Source organism: Pan paniscus, chromosome 4, assembly GCF_029289425.2.
Source record: "Pan paniscus chromosome 4, NHGRI_mPanPan1-v2.0_pri, whole genome shotgun sequence".
Lineage (NCBI taxonomy): Eukaryota > Metazoa > Chordata > Mammalia > Primates > Hominidae > Pan > Pan paniscus.
Genome location: NC_073253.2, coordinates 138389744 through 138410512, shown reverse-complemented (window position 1 = coordinate 138410512; position 20769 = coordinate 138389744). Strand labels below are relative to the sequence as shown.

General features: G+C 42.4%; 1 protein-coding gene across 14 annotated transcripts in view; it reads right to left on the bottom strand.

Annotated features, from left to right (window-relative positions):
* Positions 1-20769, bottom strand: part of ARHGAP26 (Rho GTPase activating protein 26) — a 460401-nt gene that overhangs the window by 62947 nt on the left and 376685 nt on the right. For all 14 annotated transcript variants that reach the window (XM_034960692.3, XM_034960694.3, XM_014345105.5 and 11 more), the window contains exon 20: positions 18882-19032. In XM_034960692.3, coding sequence (XP_034816583.1) covers positions 18882-19032 — 151 coding nt within the window. The remainder of the gene's footprint in view (positions 1-18881; positions 19033-20769) is intronic.

Genomic DNA, 20769 nt, shown 5'->3' with positions numbered 1-20769 from the left:
AACAGGTCTAGAGAGCTGATGAAATTGTGGGCTCTTCCGGCTACTCAGAGAGCTTTTGTATTCACTGCCAGCTACGTACATGGGGTTGTTCTAGATGAGTTAGGGGAAGGGCGTGTGTTATTCTTTAATTGAGATATGACTGGAACCCAGAGGGCAGCCTCCCTTCTCACCTTGTGCCCATCACGAAGCAGGACTCTGCACCTCAGTACAACCCTCCAAACACATTCCAAATCCCCAGTGCCTGTTAAAAGAGCAACGATGACCATAATTACGGCAGGTAACTTTTACTGAGCCCTGATTATGAGCCAGAAGCCATGCAAAGTGCTCTACATAAACTATTTCATTTCATCCTAACAACCCTAGGAGGTAGATACTACTACTGTTTCCATTTAACAGATGAGGCTTATAGAGGGCAAGGAACTGTTCGTCGTACTCAGAAATAGAAAATCAAACACTACATGTTTTCACTTATAAGCAGGGAATAAATAATACACATCATGCACATAAAGATAGAAATGACAGACACTGGGGATTCCAAAAGTGGGGAGGGTCGGTGGGGTGATGACTAAAGAATTACCCATTGGGTACAACGTTCATTATTGGGTGATGGGTACATTAGAAGCCCAGTCCTCATAACATCACACAATATACCCACGTAACAAACCTACACATGTACTTCCTGAATCTAAAATAAATTTTAAAAAGGAAGTGATCATTGTAAAACAACTAATAAAGTTGGGATGTGAACTCTTCAGTAAATCTGCCCCCAGAACCCAAGCTCTTAATACGGTGGAAGACTGAAGAATGAGGGAGTGGTTCTTACCGAAGCCCGCATGAGGTGACAAGGACGAGGATTCACATTATGCACCATGTACAGGAAAGTCCATTAAACTTCCTTTTAGATATTTCTGTTCCCCAAAGTTCCTCCCTCACTGACAACACCCTCATCTCTCCTCCCTCTTCCCCATCCAGCCTCCAAAAACCCCAACCTGTATGTTCCACTCAACAAAACCAGTGCAGGGCCCCTAGGGGCCCTGATTCGACCCCAGCTTTGCACAGATACACACTCAGGTTTCACAGCTTCAGCGTGCAACCAGGCCAGCCCCATGGTGATGTGTAAAAAGCAACCTTGAAAAGATCATATCCTCTCCAGAGGAAAAGAGCCATCTTCCTAGTTCGGCACACGGGCCAGCTCAGCTGAGCAGAGATGGTGTTTTCTTTCTCTTACTTACTACAAATTCTTGGATTTCTATATGAATCCGAAGTAAAGCAAAGCATAGGGCTGTGGCAGCATACAAATAGGGTTCTACATGAAATCACATTGCTCTTCTCTTTTGGGGCCCGACACACTGATTATATATTCAGATTCTAGATGAGGGTCTTAGGTTTCTGTCGAACATTTTTGTACATAGAGACCTAATTCTTCCTGAGGTGTGCCAAGGCCAGTGGGTTACACTGGGAACTTGCTTACACAAAGTGAACCAAAAATGATGACTAAGGCAGAAAGCTGGCTCTGAGTTTCATCAGGAACACTCAGGTTATGGCTAATAGTGCTCTCTATGCTCCATTTCAGAGCTAGCTATAGTCAAAATACCAACTCAACACAGGTTTTATTAACCCTCCCTTTGTAATGCCACTGGAGTTGGCATACAAGTGAAAAGAATAAACTCCTGGAGGCGGAAGAAGAGCTGCTAGTAGAAGAGTAGAAAAATCAGCCATGGATGCAAAGAAAAATACAGCAAAAAGAGTCTCATTCTTTGAAATGATGAACCAGGGCACTTGCTTGTGGGCATCTAACCTAATTGATTCAAGCTGAAATTAAAGGCAGAACTTAATAACTTAATAACTGGCTTGTAAGGAAGAGGAAATTTAATTTAGAATTTCCTTATAGACAAAGAAACAGAAAAGAGAGCCCTCATACCTATACAGAGATTTGGGTATTGCATGAAAATTTGATAGTAAAACTTCCCCTGACCCATGGCAAGGCACAGTCTCTCTTTACTTATTTTTTCCTGGTTACACTGATTCAGGGTTTAAAGAACTACTCATTCTCAAAACTTTCCTTTTCCATATAAGGTCAGAAAATAATCCTTCAAGATATGAACTAAATTTTATTTTAATAGGATATTTGATATACTGCATTATATAAGAAATTGTTACAAATTTTTGCCCACTACAAATATTAGTAAACTGCTAGATGTTTGGGAGAAAAAAAAAAAAAAGAACAAATACAACCTAAAGATAAAGTCTCTTGTTGCAATGGGGTGGGGAGGACTTCAAAAATGCAACACATGCAAATGATCAAATTGCAGCTTTTCATTCTTTGTGATATTTTTTCCTTTCTATGTCATTCTTATAGTCCAAATTTTAAGTTTTCTTGAAATCTAAAACATTAGAGCCATAGAGGTCTCAGTGGGAAAAAAACAAAAAATTGGGGACATAGCTTGGTAGGGTCTGAGAGGTAGGAAGCCTCCTGGAGAACAAGAGAAAAAAGATGGATCATAAAACTAGAACTCCGGCCAGGCATGGTGGCTCATGCCTGTAATCCCAGCACTTTGGGAGACCGAGGTGGATGGATCACCAGAGGTCAGGAGTTCGAGACCAGCCTGGCCAACATGGTGAAACCCCATCTCTACTAAAAATACAAAAATTAGCTGGGTGTGGTGGTGCACCCCTGTAATCCCAGCTACTTGGGAGGCTGAGGCAGAAGAATCGCTTGAACCCAGGAGGCAAAGGTTGCAGTGAGCCAAGATCGCACCATTGCACTCGAGCCTGGGCAATAGAGCAAGACTCCATATTAAAAAAACAAACAAACAAACAAACCTAGAACTCCTTCTACCCAACTCACAGCAATAAGACCAAGGCAGATAAGGAAATTATACACTTCAAGGCAGATCTAGAAAACGAACTAGGGAAATTATTGGAAACCCTGCCTACAATTGCCAAGATCCTTCATTCAACCATAAATATTTTTGAGTAAATGACCCAACTGCTCACTTACCACTTAAAATGTATCTTGCATTGGCAGCAATGCTCCCCCACATACGTAGATCTGATCTCCCTCATCTGAGCAGCAGCAAGGAGAGTATATTTTAGTCTTTTTCATAGTGCCTGGAATAGTGTCTTTTTCTTTTTCTTTTTAAGATGAGGTCTTACTGTGTCACCCAGGCTGGAGTGCAGTGGTGCAATCACAGCTCATGGCAGCCTTGACCTTTTGAACTCAAACAATCCTCCCCTCAGCCTCCCAAGTAGATGGGACCACAGGTGCATGGGACCACAGGTGCATACCACCACTCAGTTAACTTTTTTTTTTTTTTAATAGAGATGGTATGTCATGTTGTCCAGGCTGGTCTTAAATTCCTGGGCTCAAGTGATCTTTCTGAAGTGCTGAGATTACAGGTGTGGGCCACTGCACCCTGGAGTAGTGTCTTAAACACTAAGCATTCAATTCGTGTTTGCTCACTGACTGGGAAGGGACTGTCTGTCAGAGCTGGCCGATTCTGGATGCTGATATTAGTGAGTGCTCCAGAGTGCAGTTAGGCTACAGTAGCAAATATTCAACAGTTGGTGCCATACTCCAAAGGGAAACATTAGATGAAAATAAGTTTGCGTTCCACTGAGGCTGAAGGGGAAAGCAGGCAGTAAGGGCAATTGGTGGGTGTTTATTTCCTCATATGAAATGAAATGTTTGTAGTCTTCTCTTGGGATAATGCTGAGTCTGACTGCTGTCTGGGATGATTACCTGGGCCATGGCCATCACTAACATGTAGATCTTGTCTCTATTGGATTAGCATGTCCAGGATTCCCATGACTCCACTTCTTGATTTCTGATTTCTTGCCAGTTTATTTTCACTGTGACAACTGAACATTGTAAGTGCTGTCATGGGATGACTAAGGACATATTTCCTCTAATTCTACTTCCACGCAAAGGATCAAGGGAAAAATGGGAAAGGGGATTGCGTGTGTGTGTGTGTGTGTGTGTGTGTGTGTTTGGGAGTAGAGTGTCTGTTTCTCCTCCAGAAGAAGCAGGGTTATATGGAGCTCCTACCATGCTACCATGAGGTCTATGCTGTAAGGCACAGTATATGGATGCTACAGAGGGGATGTAGGCTTCCCCCGAGACAGAGCAGAAGCCAACACATTCATTTGAAGAAATCTCTCTTGTGCTTCAGCTTTGGATTTACCAACCTTCCAGCAGCATTGCGCAAGTCAAAGTGCTGGAGTTAGTGGGCTTTACTCATCTTTGTCTGTGACGTCTGATATGATGACAGACTTGCCAATTTCATTCTCCTTTTCTATCTCAGGGCCATCATCCTTAAATTCTAGTCTGCAGGTTTCACCTACTTAAGTTTTTGAAGGTTTTCAATACAGTGGTAAACAAAATAGACTGAACAGGGCTTTCCGATTTGCTCAAAACCCAGAATGATTTCTATCTCACTGCTTTGGTAACTACAAAACAAAACAAAAAGCCTCTTTTTAGTGAGCATAATCACAAACAATATCACTTCTACCCTTACAACAGAGGCTGAAAAGGATTATAAAATTACTAAAATGTCCCCATTTTCATTAGCACAAAGCAGGTGATCTTATTGTCCTGCAGGCAGGGGATGGTGACAAATATGGGTGATTTAAGCAGTAAGTCTGAGGTTACCAGGGCAACTGCTAATTATTATTGAGTAACTCTAGTATATCTCCATAAAGGTCAGGAGTTAAGGTTTTTCCATTATATATTCTGCTTTAAAATGGAGCTTTCAAAGGAAATTGGGTAGATAGCAGATGGAGAATGACAGATGAAGATCAGGTGAAAGAACTATATATAGCTCAACATAATTGAACTACTTACATTTCACAATGTTCGTTGGGGGCTGGAGGAGGAGTTCATGAGTAGCTGCTCAATGTTAACATTGACTTTCTGGTTTTTTAAGTTAGGGCTCCCTAATTTTAATAGGAAATCTGAGGCCGGGTGCAGTGGCTCACGCCTGTAATCCCTGCACTTTGGGAGGCCAAGACGGGTGGATCACCTGAGGTCAGGAGTTTGATACCAGTCTGGCCAACATGGTAAAACCCCGTCTCTGCTAAAAATACAACAATTAGCCGGGTGTGGTGCTGCGTGCCTGTAATCCCAGCTACTCATGAGGCTGAGGCATGAGAATCACTTGAAACTAGGAGGTGGAGGTTGCAGTGAATTGAGATCGCGCCACTGCACTCCAGCCTGAGCAACAGGGTGAGAGACTCCATCTCAAAAAAAAAAAAAAAATCTGAAATAGCCCAGAGGCTGGGGTCTAACTGGTTCTACTCAGCTTCCTGAGTGAGAGCTCAGTTAACTCCATATATGATTTCTTCTGCTGTGCCAACAGTTACCACTTACTACACTGACACAGAGCCCTGGGCGAGGCCAGCCTGGAGAGAGGGAGCCATTTGGCCATTGATGGAATGATTCAATGACCAATGGCCTTAATTTTATTTTCACTTAAAATATACCAGGCCAGGCACAATGACTCACACCTGTAATCCCAGCACTTTGGGATGCCAAGGTGAGAGGATCTCTTGCATCCAGGGGACTAGCCTGGGCGACATAGCAAGACCCCATCTCTACAAAAAATAAAAAATTAGCTGGGTATGGTGGCACATGCCTGGGACTATCCAGCTACTCAGGAGCTAAGGTGGGAGGATCGCTTGAGCCTAGGAGGTTGAGGCTGCAGTGAGCTGTGATTGCACCACTGAACTCAGCCTGGGAAACAGAGTGAGACCCTGTCTAAAAAGAAAAAAAAAGAAAGAAAGAAAAAAAAATACCAAAAGCAACAACTTCTTGGTAAAGGCCTTACTCTTCTGTCAAATAGCATCTCATTTGGACTCCTAGCTATTGAGGTAACACAAAAAAATTTAAGGTTAGAAAGAAAAATCTTGGCCAGGCATGGTGGCTCACGCCTGTAATCCCAGCACTTTGGGAGGCTGAGGCAGGTGGATCGCGAGGTCAGGAGATTGAGACCATCCTGGCTAACACGGTGAAACTCCATCTCTACTAAAAATAAAAAAAATTAGCAAGGCGTGGTGGTGGACACTTGTAGTCCCAGCTATTCGGGAGGCTGAGGCAGGAGAATGGTGTGAACCCAGGAGGCAGAGCTTGCAGTGAGCTGAGATTGCGCCACTGCACTCCAGCCTGGGCGACAGAGCGAGACTCAGTCTCAAAAAAAAAAAAAAAAGAAAGAAAAATCTTTTCTCACTAAGACATGTTCCAAAGCTTTAAGAGAATGAATGAATGGTTATTTCAAAACCAAGCAAATGTATTTCTGAGTTTTTGAAGCTAAACAATCAATGCACACACGTAAAAAAAAAATATCCCACACTACAAGAGGGTAGTGTTAAAATGAAAAGGCAGTGTTCCTTCCGCCACAGATCACCATCCCATCTGCCTCCTTCAGGGAAAACCACACAGATTCATTCCCCTGTATCTTCCCAGAAATATTACCGATATTATACCCACCCATGTGTGTCTATAAATCCTGTGTTTATATCCCTGGATTCTTATATAAAATAGTATCATATAATGTACACTGATGGTTTTCAAATCTAGATGCATATCAAAATCACTTGGGAGGCTTCAGAAACATACCACCACTCAGACCCTACATCAGATCAGTTAACTCTGAGGCTCCAGGGAAGGGGCCTAGGTGTTGGTAATTTTTATTTTAGGCTCCCCATGTGGTGCTAATGTGCCACCTGGACTGAGAGTCACAGCTGCACACTGTCCTGCACCTCTTTTTCCCCCTTTAATGTGCCTTTGAAGGCAGCTCTAGACCAGCACATACAGAACTACCTAATTCCTCTGTTGTACTGGATAGTACTCAACTCTACTATTTATTTAGGCCATCCTTTATTGATAGCTATTCCTGCTGTTTCCACTCTTTGGACATCATTAATTTGCCTCTCCAGACACAATCTTTACCCTGATCTCTTCTCTGGGATCTAACCAGCATGGATTTCTTCAACAGGGCTTTTGCAACCTCGGGCTTCCTGTTGGGTTCACCAATGGGGAGCTCTTTAGACTAGCAGGGGGAAGGAGAGGGCCAAGGCATTTATTCCATTTCTGAAAGGTCTGGCTGTGTCCCTTGACCAAAGGTCACTGCTCCTGTCAAGACACCAACTCGTATATCCTTCTGGGTTCCTGTACCACTTTCCTCTCATGTTCTCTCAGCTAAGGGTGGTGACTGGGCAGCAGCTGCTAGCCCTGGCTTACTCTACTATCTCTTGTGATTCCTCGGCACCAACTCTTTTGTTAATAAACCCTCCTTGAGTTATGTTATTTCGAATGCACCAAAGTTTCTTCTTAGGATCCTAATACATCAACCTTGAATGAACACCTTTGCCTTTGTTTGTTTGTGGACAATAACATCTTGGTTTTCCCTGACGACAAGGCTTCTCCTGTATAGGGCAACAAGAGGTAATAGGGTAGTCTGTAATGCAGCTATTTTATCCCTTTTCTGAGTATTTTTGACAACAGCCAGGGAATAGCCCCATCACCAGCTGCCTTTACTTCATAAAGAATATTAGAAAGAACATTAAAGCAATGTCTTAGTGAGAACTCCACTGCTTCCTTCTGAAGGAAGGTGATAGATATTAGAAGAGAATTTGATAGTGCAAATGCAGTGAATGACTAAGATGCTACATTTCCAGATACTTTTTTTTTCAGAAGCTCTTTTCCTTTTTGCCATAATGACAGTCAAATCAACACAGAATCCTAGGCTGGAGAGGAATTCCTGAGGCTAAATTCTTCCCCAGTGGAGAGTTGAGATTGCAATTAGTTTCTAGCCTAATTAGCGTAGTTTCCAGTTGGCTCCACCCAACGGAGGAACAATAGGGTAGGGGGCTTTGACCAACGCTCTTTGTGTAAACAGTTCGATGCCTGTCTTGGAAGAGGAGCACTTCTATTGATTTCAGTGTATTTTATTATTTATAGTTAATTTAATTTGGGGTATTTTAATTCCTTTTTAAAATTATATCAATGTTTTTAATCTGGGTTGCTTTATGTTACATCAGGATCAAACAAATAAACAAAAGTAAACATTGAGTGTCCATCTGCTGCCACCACGGAAAGAAATCAATACTAGGGGTTTGTTCATTGGTAGGGGGGGCAGTCTGAGAGCAAATAATAAGAAGGAATAAAAATAATCGTAGAAACCAATTTTTATTGGTTGGTTTTATTGATTGATACTCTGAACGAGGCCATTTACTAAGTGTTAGGAAGGCATTATCTTATAACCTTGAAAGTAGGTATTATTATTATTATTACCATTTCACTGAAGAGGTTTAGCTTAGAGATAGCAAATAACTTTCCCAAGTTTACACAGTTAGGAAATGGCAGAGCTGAGGCTTGACCCTGGTAGATCCACAATCAGGCCACACAGGCTTTGCCCTGCCCCAGATTCTAAAGCTTACCAATGCTTTTCACGTGATATAACCCTATAACCCATTTCAGTCTTCGGAAAGCTATTTGTGGCCATACACTTATATATAAACAAAATCTCTGTTCTCTGAAAGGATCTCTACCATAATAATGCCATCCATTATGAGAAATACATTTTCCCCCCTCAAAAGTAGAATGTCAATTTAGAATAGCATTTCCCAAACCATGGAATGCTCTTTCAAGAGGCTTAAGAGAAGTGCTGTAGAAATCATGTACTATGGTCAACGTATTTAGGAAATGTAGCGTAAGAGATGCCCCTTCAAGATGGACATATTAAAGGCTCAGAAGTTCTCTAGTCAATAATTTGTTGAACTGGCCAGGCATGGTGGCTCACGCCTGTAGTCCCAGCATTTTGGGAGGCTGAGGCAGGTGGATCACTTGAGGTCAGGAGTTCAAGACCAGCCTGGCCAACATGGTGAAACCCCATCTCTGCCAAAACATATAAAAATTAGCTGGATGTGGAGGTGTGCACCTGTAGTCCTAGCTACTTGGGAGGCTGAGGTGGGAGAATTGCTTGAACCCAGGATGTGGAGGTTGCAGTGGGCTAAGATCACACCACTGACCTCCAGCCTGGATGACAGAGTGAGACTCTGTCTCGAGAAAAAAAAAAAAAAAAAAAAAAGAAAGAATGTGTTGAACTTAGTCCAAAGCAGCTCTTGCCCCCTTCCCTTCCTGTACCAGTTTGGGAAATGCTGATTTAGACATCTCTAATCTGTCCACGCCGATGCTCATCCATCACCTTCAGTATCACATAGCCTGAGAGCTATTTTTCTGTCAATACCAGCATCTTGATCTTTTCATGTTACACACACAATAGATAAACAATAAAAACATCTACTGGCTTGATTAATTGATGCACCCACCCTGTCTTGATTTGTAACCAACAGGCACGCATTTGCGAAGCAGCTGACTGGGCTTTTGGGGGGAGATGGAAAGTGCAGCACTGGTGAGCTAATAGGTTCCTGTGAAAAGCAAACCCATCCCTCCTCAGCTATATAAGCTGTGACTGATCCCAAAGGCCACGGGCAGAGCTCAGTTAAGCCCCAGTACTGTCATCACTGCACAGACAATCAGAGGGTGCTGGTGATGACACAGGCTTGGCCCTGAGAGCTTTACACTGAGGTAAGTCCTGATTTTATTCTGGTGGAAGTCCATGAGCTTAACGCACTAGATCACTATGCACTATGGCTCTCAGACTTGAGCATGTATCAGAATCATCTGCAGGGTTTGGTAAAACACAGATTGCAGGGCCCTCCTTCCAGAATATGCTGATCCTATAGGTCTGCGGTGAGGCCTGAGATTCTGTAGATCTAACAGGCTCCCAGGTAACACCAATGATGCTGGTCCCAGGACCACACTCTGAGAACCAGTGCACAGAGCTAAGGGTCTGCCTTGGAAGACCAGTGTAACAGAGACCAAATGAAGCCTATGGTAGATCCTGCCTGGCTTTCCAGATCCCTAATGCAGAGAAGGAGTTAAAAACAAGATTCTAAGGCTGTTTCCAACTAGGAATGCTTTCCTAGCTAAGTAAGCATCTGCTTTCCAGATTGACTAAAAAAGGTTTCAAAAGCAGTACTTGAACTCTAATGTACTTTTAATTTACCCAATTTAGAATCTGAATCTATGAATAAGATCCCTCAGATTAAATACACAGAGGTAGAAACAATTCTAATCTAATCCTAAATAAGAAAAATAACACTTTAGATTTCCTTCAAAGTTCCCTCACAGGCCTAACAATGTTGAAAAAGCCATGCAAAATCTTAAGCCTATTTCCTTCCCAAATATTCTACCAAAAATTTGAGATTTAAAATGCCTAACACTTACACAAATAAAATACAGTGTCATAAGGCATTTGAGGGCAGCTAAATTCAAAATGAAATTCAGTCATTCATACCTTTAATTAAACTCCAAAGCTTTAAGCATGTACTGTGTATGTCAGGGCAATTTTTGGAAACTGTTTTAGGTTATTTAGCAAGATTTATAAGTTTATAGAAAAAATACAGACCCTTTATATGATTTTAGCTTGTACAGGAGAAAAGAACAGAACAATATGTGTAAAGGAAAACATTTTTCCATTTGTGATTTCCACTCTGCTGGAAAACAGGGATGTGGCTAGGCATTCAAACGGCGCTCTGCCCCTACCTCCTCCCATACCCCCTCTGCTGACAGGCTGTAGAGATCCAAGTGCCACCGATGGGTCCCTGGTGCTTGGGAAAGAAATCCTGCTGGGTCACCAAGTGTGAGGGCTGTCTCAAGCAATTTTTATATTTTAAAAAAGAAGAACCACCACTAATAACCAACACATTTATCTCATAAAAATTGGATGGAGGCAGGAATTTCCACCCTCAACCAAGGGAAGCCCAGCTGGACTCCCGATTGATGAGTGAGATCTTGCTTAGGGAAAGAGAAAAGTGGACATGAAGCCACTCAGAAAATGGGTCACACCAGTAACAAACTGAAAATGTCAAGGAAACGTGGCCTAGTTACAGGGCAGAGCTGTGGCCTCCACAGCCCAGGAGCCTGAGGTGACAGAGGGAGGGTATCTGGCATGTCCAAGAAACAACAATGAACGAGTAAGTAAGCTGGAATCCCCAAGGGCACTGTGGGGAGCAAGGAGGGGCAAATGAATCCTCTTGAAAACAATGAGGCGTTCAGGTTATTTCCAAAGGTGGGGAATGTCACCAACTTTTCAGGCAAACCGGTCTGAAGAGATCTTTTCTGCTTGGTGGTGGGTGAGAAACAGAATTCTCCATCTAAAAGGAAAGATCCTTCTCCACAAAAAGTTGATCCAGCCACAGAGGAAAACTTCCTCTTTCAAAGCCCCACATTCCAAAGGATGACAAATAGAGACAATTCTAGTAAAATCATAGCTGCCTGTTTGGGTGTAACCCTTTGGCATAAAATAGCATGGGGATGGTAAAATTGCTTTTTTAAAAAAAATATGCTATGAATTATCACTTGTCTAATGCATATTATTCATTTTGCCATTCATTTGGTCTCAATAAATAACAGCTATGCACACAATTATCAGGTACCCTGTGGGATTCAGAGGTTTCCAGATCTTTCAGGAACAGGGCGTGGCGTGTCTACCCTAGCTGGTCTTGCTTTAAGGAGGGGTAGCACCTGCCTCTACAGCAGAAGTTCCTTCCTCCTCTTCACTGATCACTTAAAGCCTGGACTGAGTTATAGCTCCAGTCTCAGATTCAAGGTAGGAGGCTGGTGGGGGAAGGTGAGTGGGACAGCCTGGGACATTTCTCTGCACAGGAAAAATACATACCATGGCTGAGGGACTGGAGAAAAAGTAAGGACAGTGTGTGGGGGGAGCCCTCCAAAATAATACTAGTAATTGCCATACACAGTACTAAAATAGGTAAATAAAAGATGATCTTAATTTTCATGCCACCTATTTGAGGAGGTTATGATCACACTATTTTACAGATGAGAAAACTGAGGTACAGAGAGCTAAAGTCACTTGCCTCCTTCTCCTCCAAATCCCTATCTCCTTGGTTCTCCATTAGTTTTCTCCCTGGGACTTCTCAATATACTGTGTGACATACTGTGTTAAACACTGATTTATCTCCTGTCTCCACTAGAATATAAAATCCATGAAAGCAGAAACTCTTTTTTTTTTTTTTTAATATTTTTAAATCACTGTATCTTCAGCACTCAGACCACCACCAGGCCCACAGTAGGAGTTCAATTGATATTTGTAGAATGAATGTTGACCAACTAAAGCTGAAGATAAGTAAAATTTGAGAGATATCTCTGAAGGCAAGTTTTCCCTGAATTTCATCAGAGAACAGCTGAATCAAACTCAGAAGAAGCCAGCAATGTTTCAGAGAAACAACTCTGTCTGGACGCAGGCCTTGTTTATCCTTTGAATTCCAGGGACTGTTCTCTGGTCACTAAGACAGGAGAGGAAGGTTGACTCTGGCAGAATCTGCAGGCGTTTGGCATGCGTGCGTCTTTTAGGTCACCAGAAATAACTTGGAAATGCATGAGCGTGTGTGTTAAGACGGAAGGACGAGAAAAATTAGTTTTATTTATGAGGCTACTGAGCAGTTAGTTATTTTTTAGGGGTGGGGACCACTTAGGCAGAGAGAACTCCAAGGTTGGGTTCCATCATTGCAGTAATCATCCCGGCCCTCCTAGCTTTCTTTCAATCTTTCAATCTTTGTGGTCTAAAGAAGGCATTTACCTAGTAGTTTCTAATTTGGGGAAATTACTGCAGCATGTTATGTCCCTGGTGGGGCGTCCCCTGACTTCTTTCTCAGCATTTGTTCACTTCCTCCTTTAAAATCACTCTCTCCCAGAAAGGAGTTGGCATGATGCCCCACTGGTCACTGTGGAAGGAGAGAATGATTTATTTCTGTAGCCCTCAGTAAGCACCCATTGAACGACCCTCATCCTTGGAGGTGGATCAGCCCCATTTCTTCCACCAGAGACAGTGGAAGATGGTGGTAGTGGGCATGCTCAGGTCCAGAGACCAGTATCATCAGCCAGGCAATGTCGATGCCAGAACTAAAACCTAGGGTTTCCTGCTTTCCATTCCAATATTTGAGCCACCTTTCTTGTTTGCCTCAGCCATTAGCCATAAATTTTGTTTCTTAAATTTCTTAGAATCTCAGTTACGAGTTGTTTTCTTTCCAAGAAGATTCTGAAAACTGAGAGGCTAGTCTCCATGCTGCACTATACTATAGTGAGACTCTTCCATACCTTTCTATTCATGCAGACAGCTCAGCCCCATCCCAAGACAGCTGCCCATGACTCCGTGGTCACAAACTCACAGGACTTGTGTCAGTTTACTATCACTGCATATTAAACCACCCTAAACTCACTGGGTTCCAATAATCACAATGTGATATTTATCATGAATCTATAGGTTGTCTGGGAAGCTTTGGCTGGTCTTGCCTGACTAACCCAGGTGGCTGCATTCAACCGACTGGTGGTCCCAATACTGAGCTGCACTGAGAGAGATAGCTGGGCTTCTCTCTCCAGTAATCCATCATCTTTAAGGAGGCTACAACAGGCTTCTTTACATGGTGACTGGGTTCCAAGAGAATGAGAGAGAAAGCTGTGAGGCATTGTGGCCTGGGCCTGGGAAGGCACATGATGTCACTTCCTCCACATTCTATTGGCCAAAATAAGTCAAAGGGTAAAGGTCAGCCTAGATTCAAGGGCTCCAGCTCTTAATGGGAGGGGTTGCAAAGATTCTGTGGCCATTTTTAATCTACTATGGGCCTACAGGCATTAGGTATAAAAGTGAAGCAGGCCAGCTGTGAGATTATAGAGACCAGAGAGTATCATCTGCTCCCAAGTTTCACATAGGTTTAGTGTAACCACCTCTTCTGACACTTCAAAAGAAGCTGGAAATCTGGATTTAAAAAGATGTGTTAATAGACTCTATTTTTTAGAGCAGTTTTGGGTTTACAGAAAAATTGCATGAAAGTTTTACACATACCCTCTCTATTTCTACATTCTGAGTTTCCTTAATTATTAACATCTTGCATTAATGCGATACACTGGTTACAACTCATGAACCAATATTTATATTGGTTCATTATTATTAAAGGCCATAGTTTACATTAGCATTCAGTCTTTGTGTTCTATGGGTTTTGACAAATGCATAATGTCTTGCGTATATCCCATTCCAGCATCATACAGAATAGTCTCACCGCGAAAAAAATACCCTGTGCTCCAAATATTCATCCCTCTTCCTCTCCCCAGAATCCCTGGCAATCACTGATCTTTTTATTGATTCCATAATTTTGCATGTTCCAGAAAGCCATATAGTTGGTATCATATCATACTGTAGTCTTCTCAGATTGATTTCTTTTTTTTGAGATGGAGTCTTGCTCGGTAGCCCAGGCTGGAGTGCGGTGGCACGATCTCAGCTCACTGCAACCTCTGCCTCCCAGGTTCAACCCATTCTCCTGCCTGAGCCTCCTGAGCCTGGGACTACAGGCTCACACCATCATGCCTAGCTAATTTTTTTGCATTTTTAGTAGAGATGGGGTTTCACCATGTTGTCCAGGCTGGTCTCAAACTCCTGACCTCAAGCGATCTGCCTGCCTTGGCCTCCCAAAGTGCTGGGATTACAGGTGTGAGCCACTGCACCCCGCCAGACTGACTTCTTTTACGCAGCAATATGCATTAAAAGTTCCTCCATGTCTTTTCATGGCTGGAGAGTTCACTTTTTAAAATCATTGAATAATATAGCATTGTCTGCGTGCACCATAGTTTGTTTATCCATTTTCACATACTGATAGACATCTTGGTTGCTTCCCAAGTTTTGGCAATTATAAATAAAGCTTCTAACAAAATCCATGTGCAGGTTTTTGTGTAGACATAAATTTCAACTCATTTGGGTAAATACCAAAGAACATGATTGCTGGATTGTATGCTTAGAATATGTTTGGTTTTGTGAAAAACCACCAAACTGTCTTCTAAAAATGGCTGTATCACTTTGTATTCCCACCAGTAATGAGTGAGAGTTCCCACTGCTCCACATCCTAGCCAGCATTTGATGTTGTCAGTGTTCTGGAATTTTGGCCATTCTCAGAGGTGTGTAGTGGCATCTCACTGTTGTTTTTATTTGTATTTCCCTGAAGACATAAGATGTGAATCATATTTTTATATGCTTACTTGACACCTGTATGTCCTTTTTGATGAGGTATCTGTTCATATTTTTTGCTCATATTTTAATTGGGTTCTTTGTTTACTTATTATTGAATTTTAAGAGTTCTCTGTATATTTTGGATACTGGTCCTTTATCAGATATGTGTTTTGCAAATATTTTCTCCTAGTGTGTGGCTTGTCTTTTCATTCTCTTGAGTGTCTTTCACAGAGCAGAAGTTTTTAGTTTAAACACAGTCCAACTTAAGTTTTTATCTCACAGATTATACTTTTAACGTTGTATCTAAAAAGTCATAATTATACCCAAGGCCACCTAGGTTTTCTCCTATGTTATCTTCCAGAGGTTTTACAGTTTTGCATTTTACATTTAGACCTATGGTCCATTTGGAATCAATTTCTGTGAAAGGTATAATGTCTGTATCTAGATTCATTTTTGTGTATATGGATGTCCAGTTGTTCCAGCATGAAATCTGAATTTTATGTGAAGACTCCTGATTTTAAAGGTTTGTTCAAGTCTTTTTTTGGTGGTAGTGGTACCGGAGGAATTACAGCTCCCTCCTCCCCTAATACACATGTCTGCAGAATGCATTTATCCATCCTGGATAATCTCTGCCTCCTTCATCCTTCTTACCTGGAATGCTCTTCATCCATCCACCTAAGTTTTTCCTAATGCCCACCTCACACTCCATCTACCCGACCTTTTCCACTACTTCGACCTAGTGTGTTCACTCACCACATATTCAGTTGACAGTGGTTGAACTCTGAACACATTATGTCTTGTAAGTCCCCATTAGCACTGCCATATGCCACTGCCTTTCTTTCTTAGCTAGACTGTGAACTCTTGGGGAAGACAGGAACCCTCTTATTCTGGTTTACCCCAGGTAGCTTGGCATGCATGGGTCTGGGCATAAAATAGGTTCAGCCACAGTTGCTAACAATTTCAGACTAGCTGGACTTTGGTCCTGACTTACCAATTGTCCTTTGTTCTTCAGGAGAGATGGCTACTTCAGGAGTCAAGCTGAGGACCTGCCAAAGATTTAAACCCAACAGCCTTGCCCTGGCACAGGTAGAATGACGGCCTCTCTAATTTTGATGGCTGATTTAGCATTACATTCATGTAAATAAGAGGGCCCTGATGTCCTTGGAGAATTAGGAAAGATTAGTAATACAGCAAAACGTATTATCAGAGGTACCACTGTATTATGAGTAACAAACATGTTTCTTTCACTATGATTTCTCTCTGGTCATAATGATATCCCAGTCATTATGAAAAATAGTGAAATAAAGGAATGAAATAAAAAGAACACATAGCTTCCTGGTGACTGGTTCCCTACCTCATGCGTATTTAATAGTCAAGTTAATGGTAATCCTCCCAGCCTACCTTTGTTCTTTATTTTCATCTGCATCATTAAGTGTTCCCACTGGAGGATCTCTGGACACTTTCAACTCAACAACGATAGAGGGAACAAAAGGGTCCACACCTGAGGCTGAGACCCAAGTCATCTCAGGTGATTGTTACCGTGGCACATCTGTGTGCCGACAGATTTCTCAGAATCAAATTGCTCAGGGAAAGTACTGTGGGTCCATTTGTTAGGACTGCCTAACAGCCATGCATGATCCACACCAGCAAATCCCAGGCAGAAAATATCAGGGAGACAGGAACCCAGGAAAATCACCTCACTGCCTGGGGTTTGAGAAGTGGCTGCGAGCCTGCCTGCAGAGCTTATGGGGGACTTTGACATGGCTCTCACTCAGGGCCATGGCAGACGCTGGTATCAGGGCTGATGCTGGTACTGCTTCTACCTCAGGAACAACCTTCCCTGACCTCAAGACCCAAAGGTATCAATCAGCGACTCACTGAGCTTGGAAGGACAGTGGTCTTGTTGGAGGCACACACACACTTCTTTTTCTAATTCTCCTCCAGAGACAATTAGAACCGTTCCTGTTATCACCCTCCCTTCCCCAGGAAAGCCCCCCAGATCTGTACCAGGCAGGGAACAGTCCCTCTGGGTGGTGTGAAGTGGGCAGAGCGATTCCCAGGATGTTATGAAAATAAATCGTATCTAGACACCTAAAAAATAAAAAATCCCAAGCCTTCTCCTCAGGACCTGTTTAAAAGACACACCTCCCCTTTTCCACTTAGCTGCTTAAGCAACCTCTTTGTACACACTGTACTCAGCAGTGACTCAGGGGCCCACAGTTACCAGCCACTGAAAAAAAAATTACAGACCACTAGTTGGTAGCGGCTGGCTAAAATCAGGGGATGTTAAGCAACTTGGGCTAGAAATTCAACCTTGCTCATACAGAGCAAGGAATAACTTCAGCAACTGCTAGGTACAGAAAATTAAACCAACTGAAGAAAAAAACAAGTAAAGAAAATAGAATCTCCCTAAAGTCTAGGAAAGTGGGTATAGGAGAACCTGAGAAGGTCAAACCTCAAGGCAGGGAGGCTCCCTAGGCAAGCCCAGCCATGGAGAACCGGAAGAGACTCACTGCCCATAAGCCAAACAAATTCAATTATTTTGAGGTCCTGAGGCACTGGTCCACTTCTTGGTGAAGGAACATGTGATTTACCACTCAACGGGCAAATAATTAAACTTCCTGAACATCAGTATGATTTAAAGCTGCCAACAACTAAAAAGATCTTATATTCTCAGTTTAAGATTTCATCCTACAGTATAGTCATATTTTTATTATGTACCTCTTAAGTCCATTTTGGAGTCATCTCTCCTCCCAAGCATTTAATAGCCCTTAGTGTCTTCTAAGGCAGAAATTATCAGACTCATTTTGCAGATTTGTAAATATCTCACAGCAATTGAATGGCAGGGTGCTGTCATGAAACTATGGCATGTGGAGGAGCAGGGAAAGGTTACCGACATCCTAGCATCTCACCGCCATGCTAGCGTCTCCCCACGTGAAACAACTGCCCTGAAGACAGTCTGTGGCTGAACCTCAATGTATTTTCACTTAGAGAATGGGAAAATCATCTCTGTTTTTCCTGAGTCTTACATAACTGTAGCCTGAGAGTCCAACTGTTCCGGTCATGGCCTCACATTCTTTCTGCAAAGGCGCTAGTTGACAAGATTTATGGGGTGGTCTAAGGAAGCATGTGAAGCAATGTGGGTTGAAACCATGAGGGAGAACTTTCTGATCCTAGCAGAGTAGACCTAGTTTCTGTGGAGGGCTAGACAACCAGCCCCCAAACTAATTGTACTGACTATGGGTGCTCAATGCTGAAAAATAAAGCAAAAAGGGTTCTTCTCTTTCATAGTCTCTGTCAAGAAGTCATAGTCATGCTAAGGTTTGAGGATGTGAAGACACAAAGGGCTCCTGGGGGCTCTTCCTTATGGAAGTGGACACGGAGTTGGCATTGAACATTTCCAACATAGTCAGTGGGGAGGGAAACCGAGACAACATAGATGAGTGAAACAAACTCGGCCACAGAGCTGCTACAGTCCCTGGATGTTTGTAAAACTTACAGAAATTGCTTTTCATGCCTAGCAGCCAGCACAGGCAATAGCTATCACCAAAGCCATCTCAGCAGGACAGTAAATCAAAAATCACCAAGGCTAAGAAGCAATATGTTAAGAATAACGACTCCCTCTGAGATGATGATGCTTTAAAAACCCACAACAAGCCAGCTGAGCTCCCAGTTTAGGGAGGAGGTTTAAATAATGTTCAGGGGATAATGGTCCAAAGTCAGATGGAGCCAGACAGCAAATTCTAGGTGGAATGGCTGACCAAAGCCCTTGTGGGGTAGGCAGCTGGACATCATACTTACAGTGAGTTGGGCCGGGTGGGTTTGACCACAGCCAGGTCTGGGTCACTGGAGTTCATGTTGGGCTGTAAGCTGCTGCTGGAATTAAGGATGCTGTTTGGATTTGATGAGACAGATTCCAAACTGGAGTTGATGATGCTGTTCCTTTGTTCCTCTGGGGAGAAAAAGCCACAAGTCCCATATTAATATTATTGCATAGGGACAGTCTATTGCTACATGCACAAAAATGTATAAAGAATAAGACTGGATCAAGATCTCTGATCCCAGGGAAGCTTAAGAAACAACATAGAAAAGGTTAAGAATTAAAAGTGGGAAAGGAAGAGTCAAAGGGGAACAGGTGACTCGAAATTTTAAAGCAAACCCCCTTCCTCGTCATAACAGGATATATCTCCCCTTTAATATAAGCCAGGATTTTTTCTAAGAGTGGCCCTACTATGGCACCATAAATTGCATCTTCTTTTGACTGGCAGATTGCCAGAGTAGAGAAAAGCCTTCACAGACCCCTCACATTCACCCAGATCCCCTTGGCTTCTGTGACACTCACCTTTTATTCTAAAACTCCTGCCTCTAATATTGCTCTAATTGATCAGGCCATGTCCCACCTCCAATTCCATAGAGCCTCACCAGAGAAGATCTACTATTTAGCCACCAATGTCCTTACGACTCCACCAGTCTAAATTCCTGACCCTTTCTCGACACATCTTTCTGTGTTGCCTCTAGCTCCATGTACTTGGTGTTTAACTTCAAGTGAATTCTTTGATAAATCGCTCTGTAATGGGCTGCAGAATGGTTTGCCTATAAACAACAACAAAACACTTGAGTCCATAGTCCCAGCAGTCATATTCATGCTTGGAGAATACTGCCAAGCCAAGAGACAGAAAACCTGAGTTCTCTTCAAGCCCTGACTGGCTATGGGGCCTCAGGCAATTTCTACTTGATCTTGGATTCCTGGTTAACAATCTATAAAATGGGGAGAACAAGAACTGCCTTTCACAGCTTGTGGAACTGTCATGAGGATCAAGTGGGATCATAGGCAGGAATGTATCTTGTAAACTTCAGAACACTGCTCAAAGAACAGAACTTTATGTTCTTCCCATCTTTAAAAACTTGGAATCATAAATGGAAAACACAATTTTTGGAGATAATTTAGCTAAATGGTACCAGCATCCACCATTACTGTAGCAAAATATTATAGATGTGGAATGTGATTCTTGTCCCCTATTTATTACAGATATACCATATTAAAATCAACTGATATTTCTGAAAATTAATTCACTTAAACATCATATCTAGGCTGATCCTGGACCTTTTTGCAGCGAGTCAGGGGTATGTTACAATATATCCCTCAGAGGACAGTCTAGAGTCACTGGTATGATAATTTAAAGGCCAACATTTGAACTCAGGTCTCTTTAGGCAATTAAGAGGGTGATGTGTCATAAAAATACTTTTCCCTTTGCACGAGTCATGTATGTAAAAATAAAGTATGCTTACAAAGTGATTCTAGAGTAAGCCTCACGTTAAATACATACACATTCACCCCAATACCCCTGATATCTTAGCAAATCCTTAATGCCCTGGATAAAGCCCCACAGGAGAGAGAAAAACCCTGTGAGGCTAGCTCCTGACTACTGTACTCAAAGTAGATTTGGAAAAAGTAGATTGAATTGATGCCTGAGATTTAAAACTGTTCATATTTTAAGAGCTTCGTTTTTGAACAGAAACGACAACAAAGAGAAACCAAAAGAGTTACACTGAGCCAAGATGTAGGAGGACTAACAGGGCCTGTAAATGGGAACTTCCTACCAGAAAGAAAAACAACGCTAAGATTACATAATAAGGGGATCATTGAGAGATTGGATGTGCCATTTATCAGTATGAATCAGTATCAGTA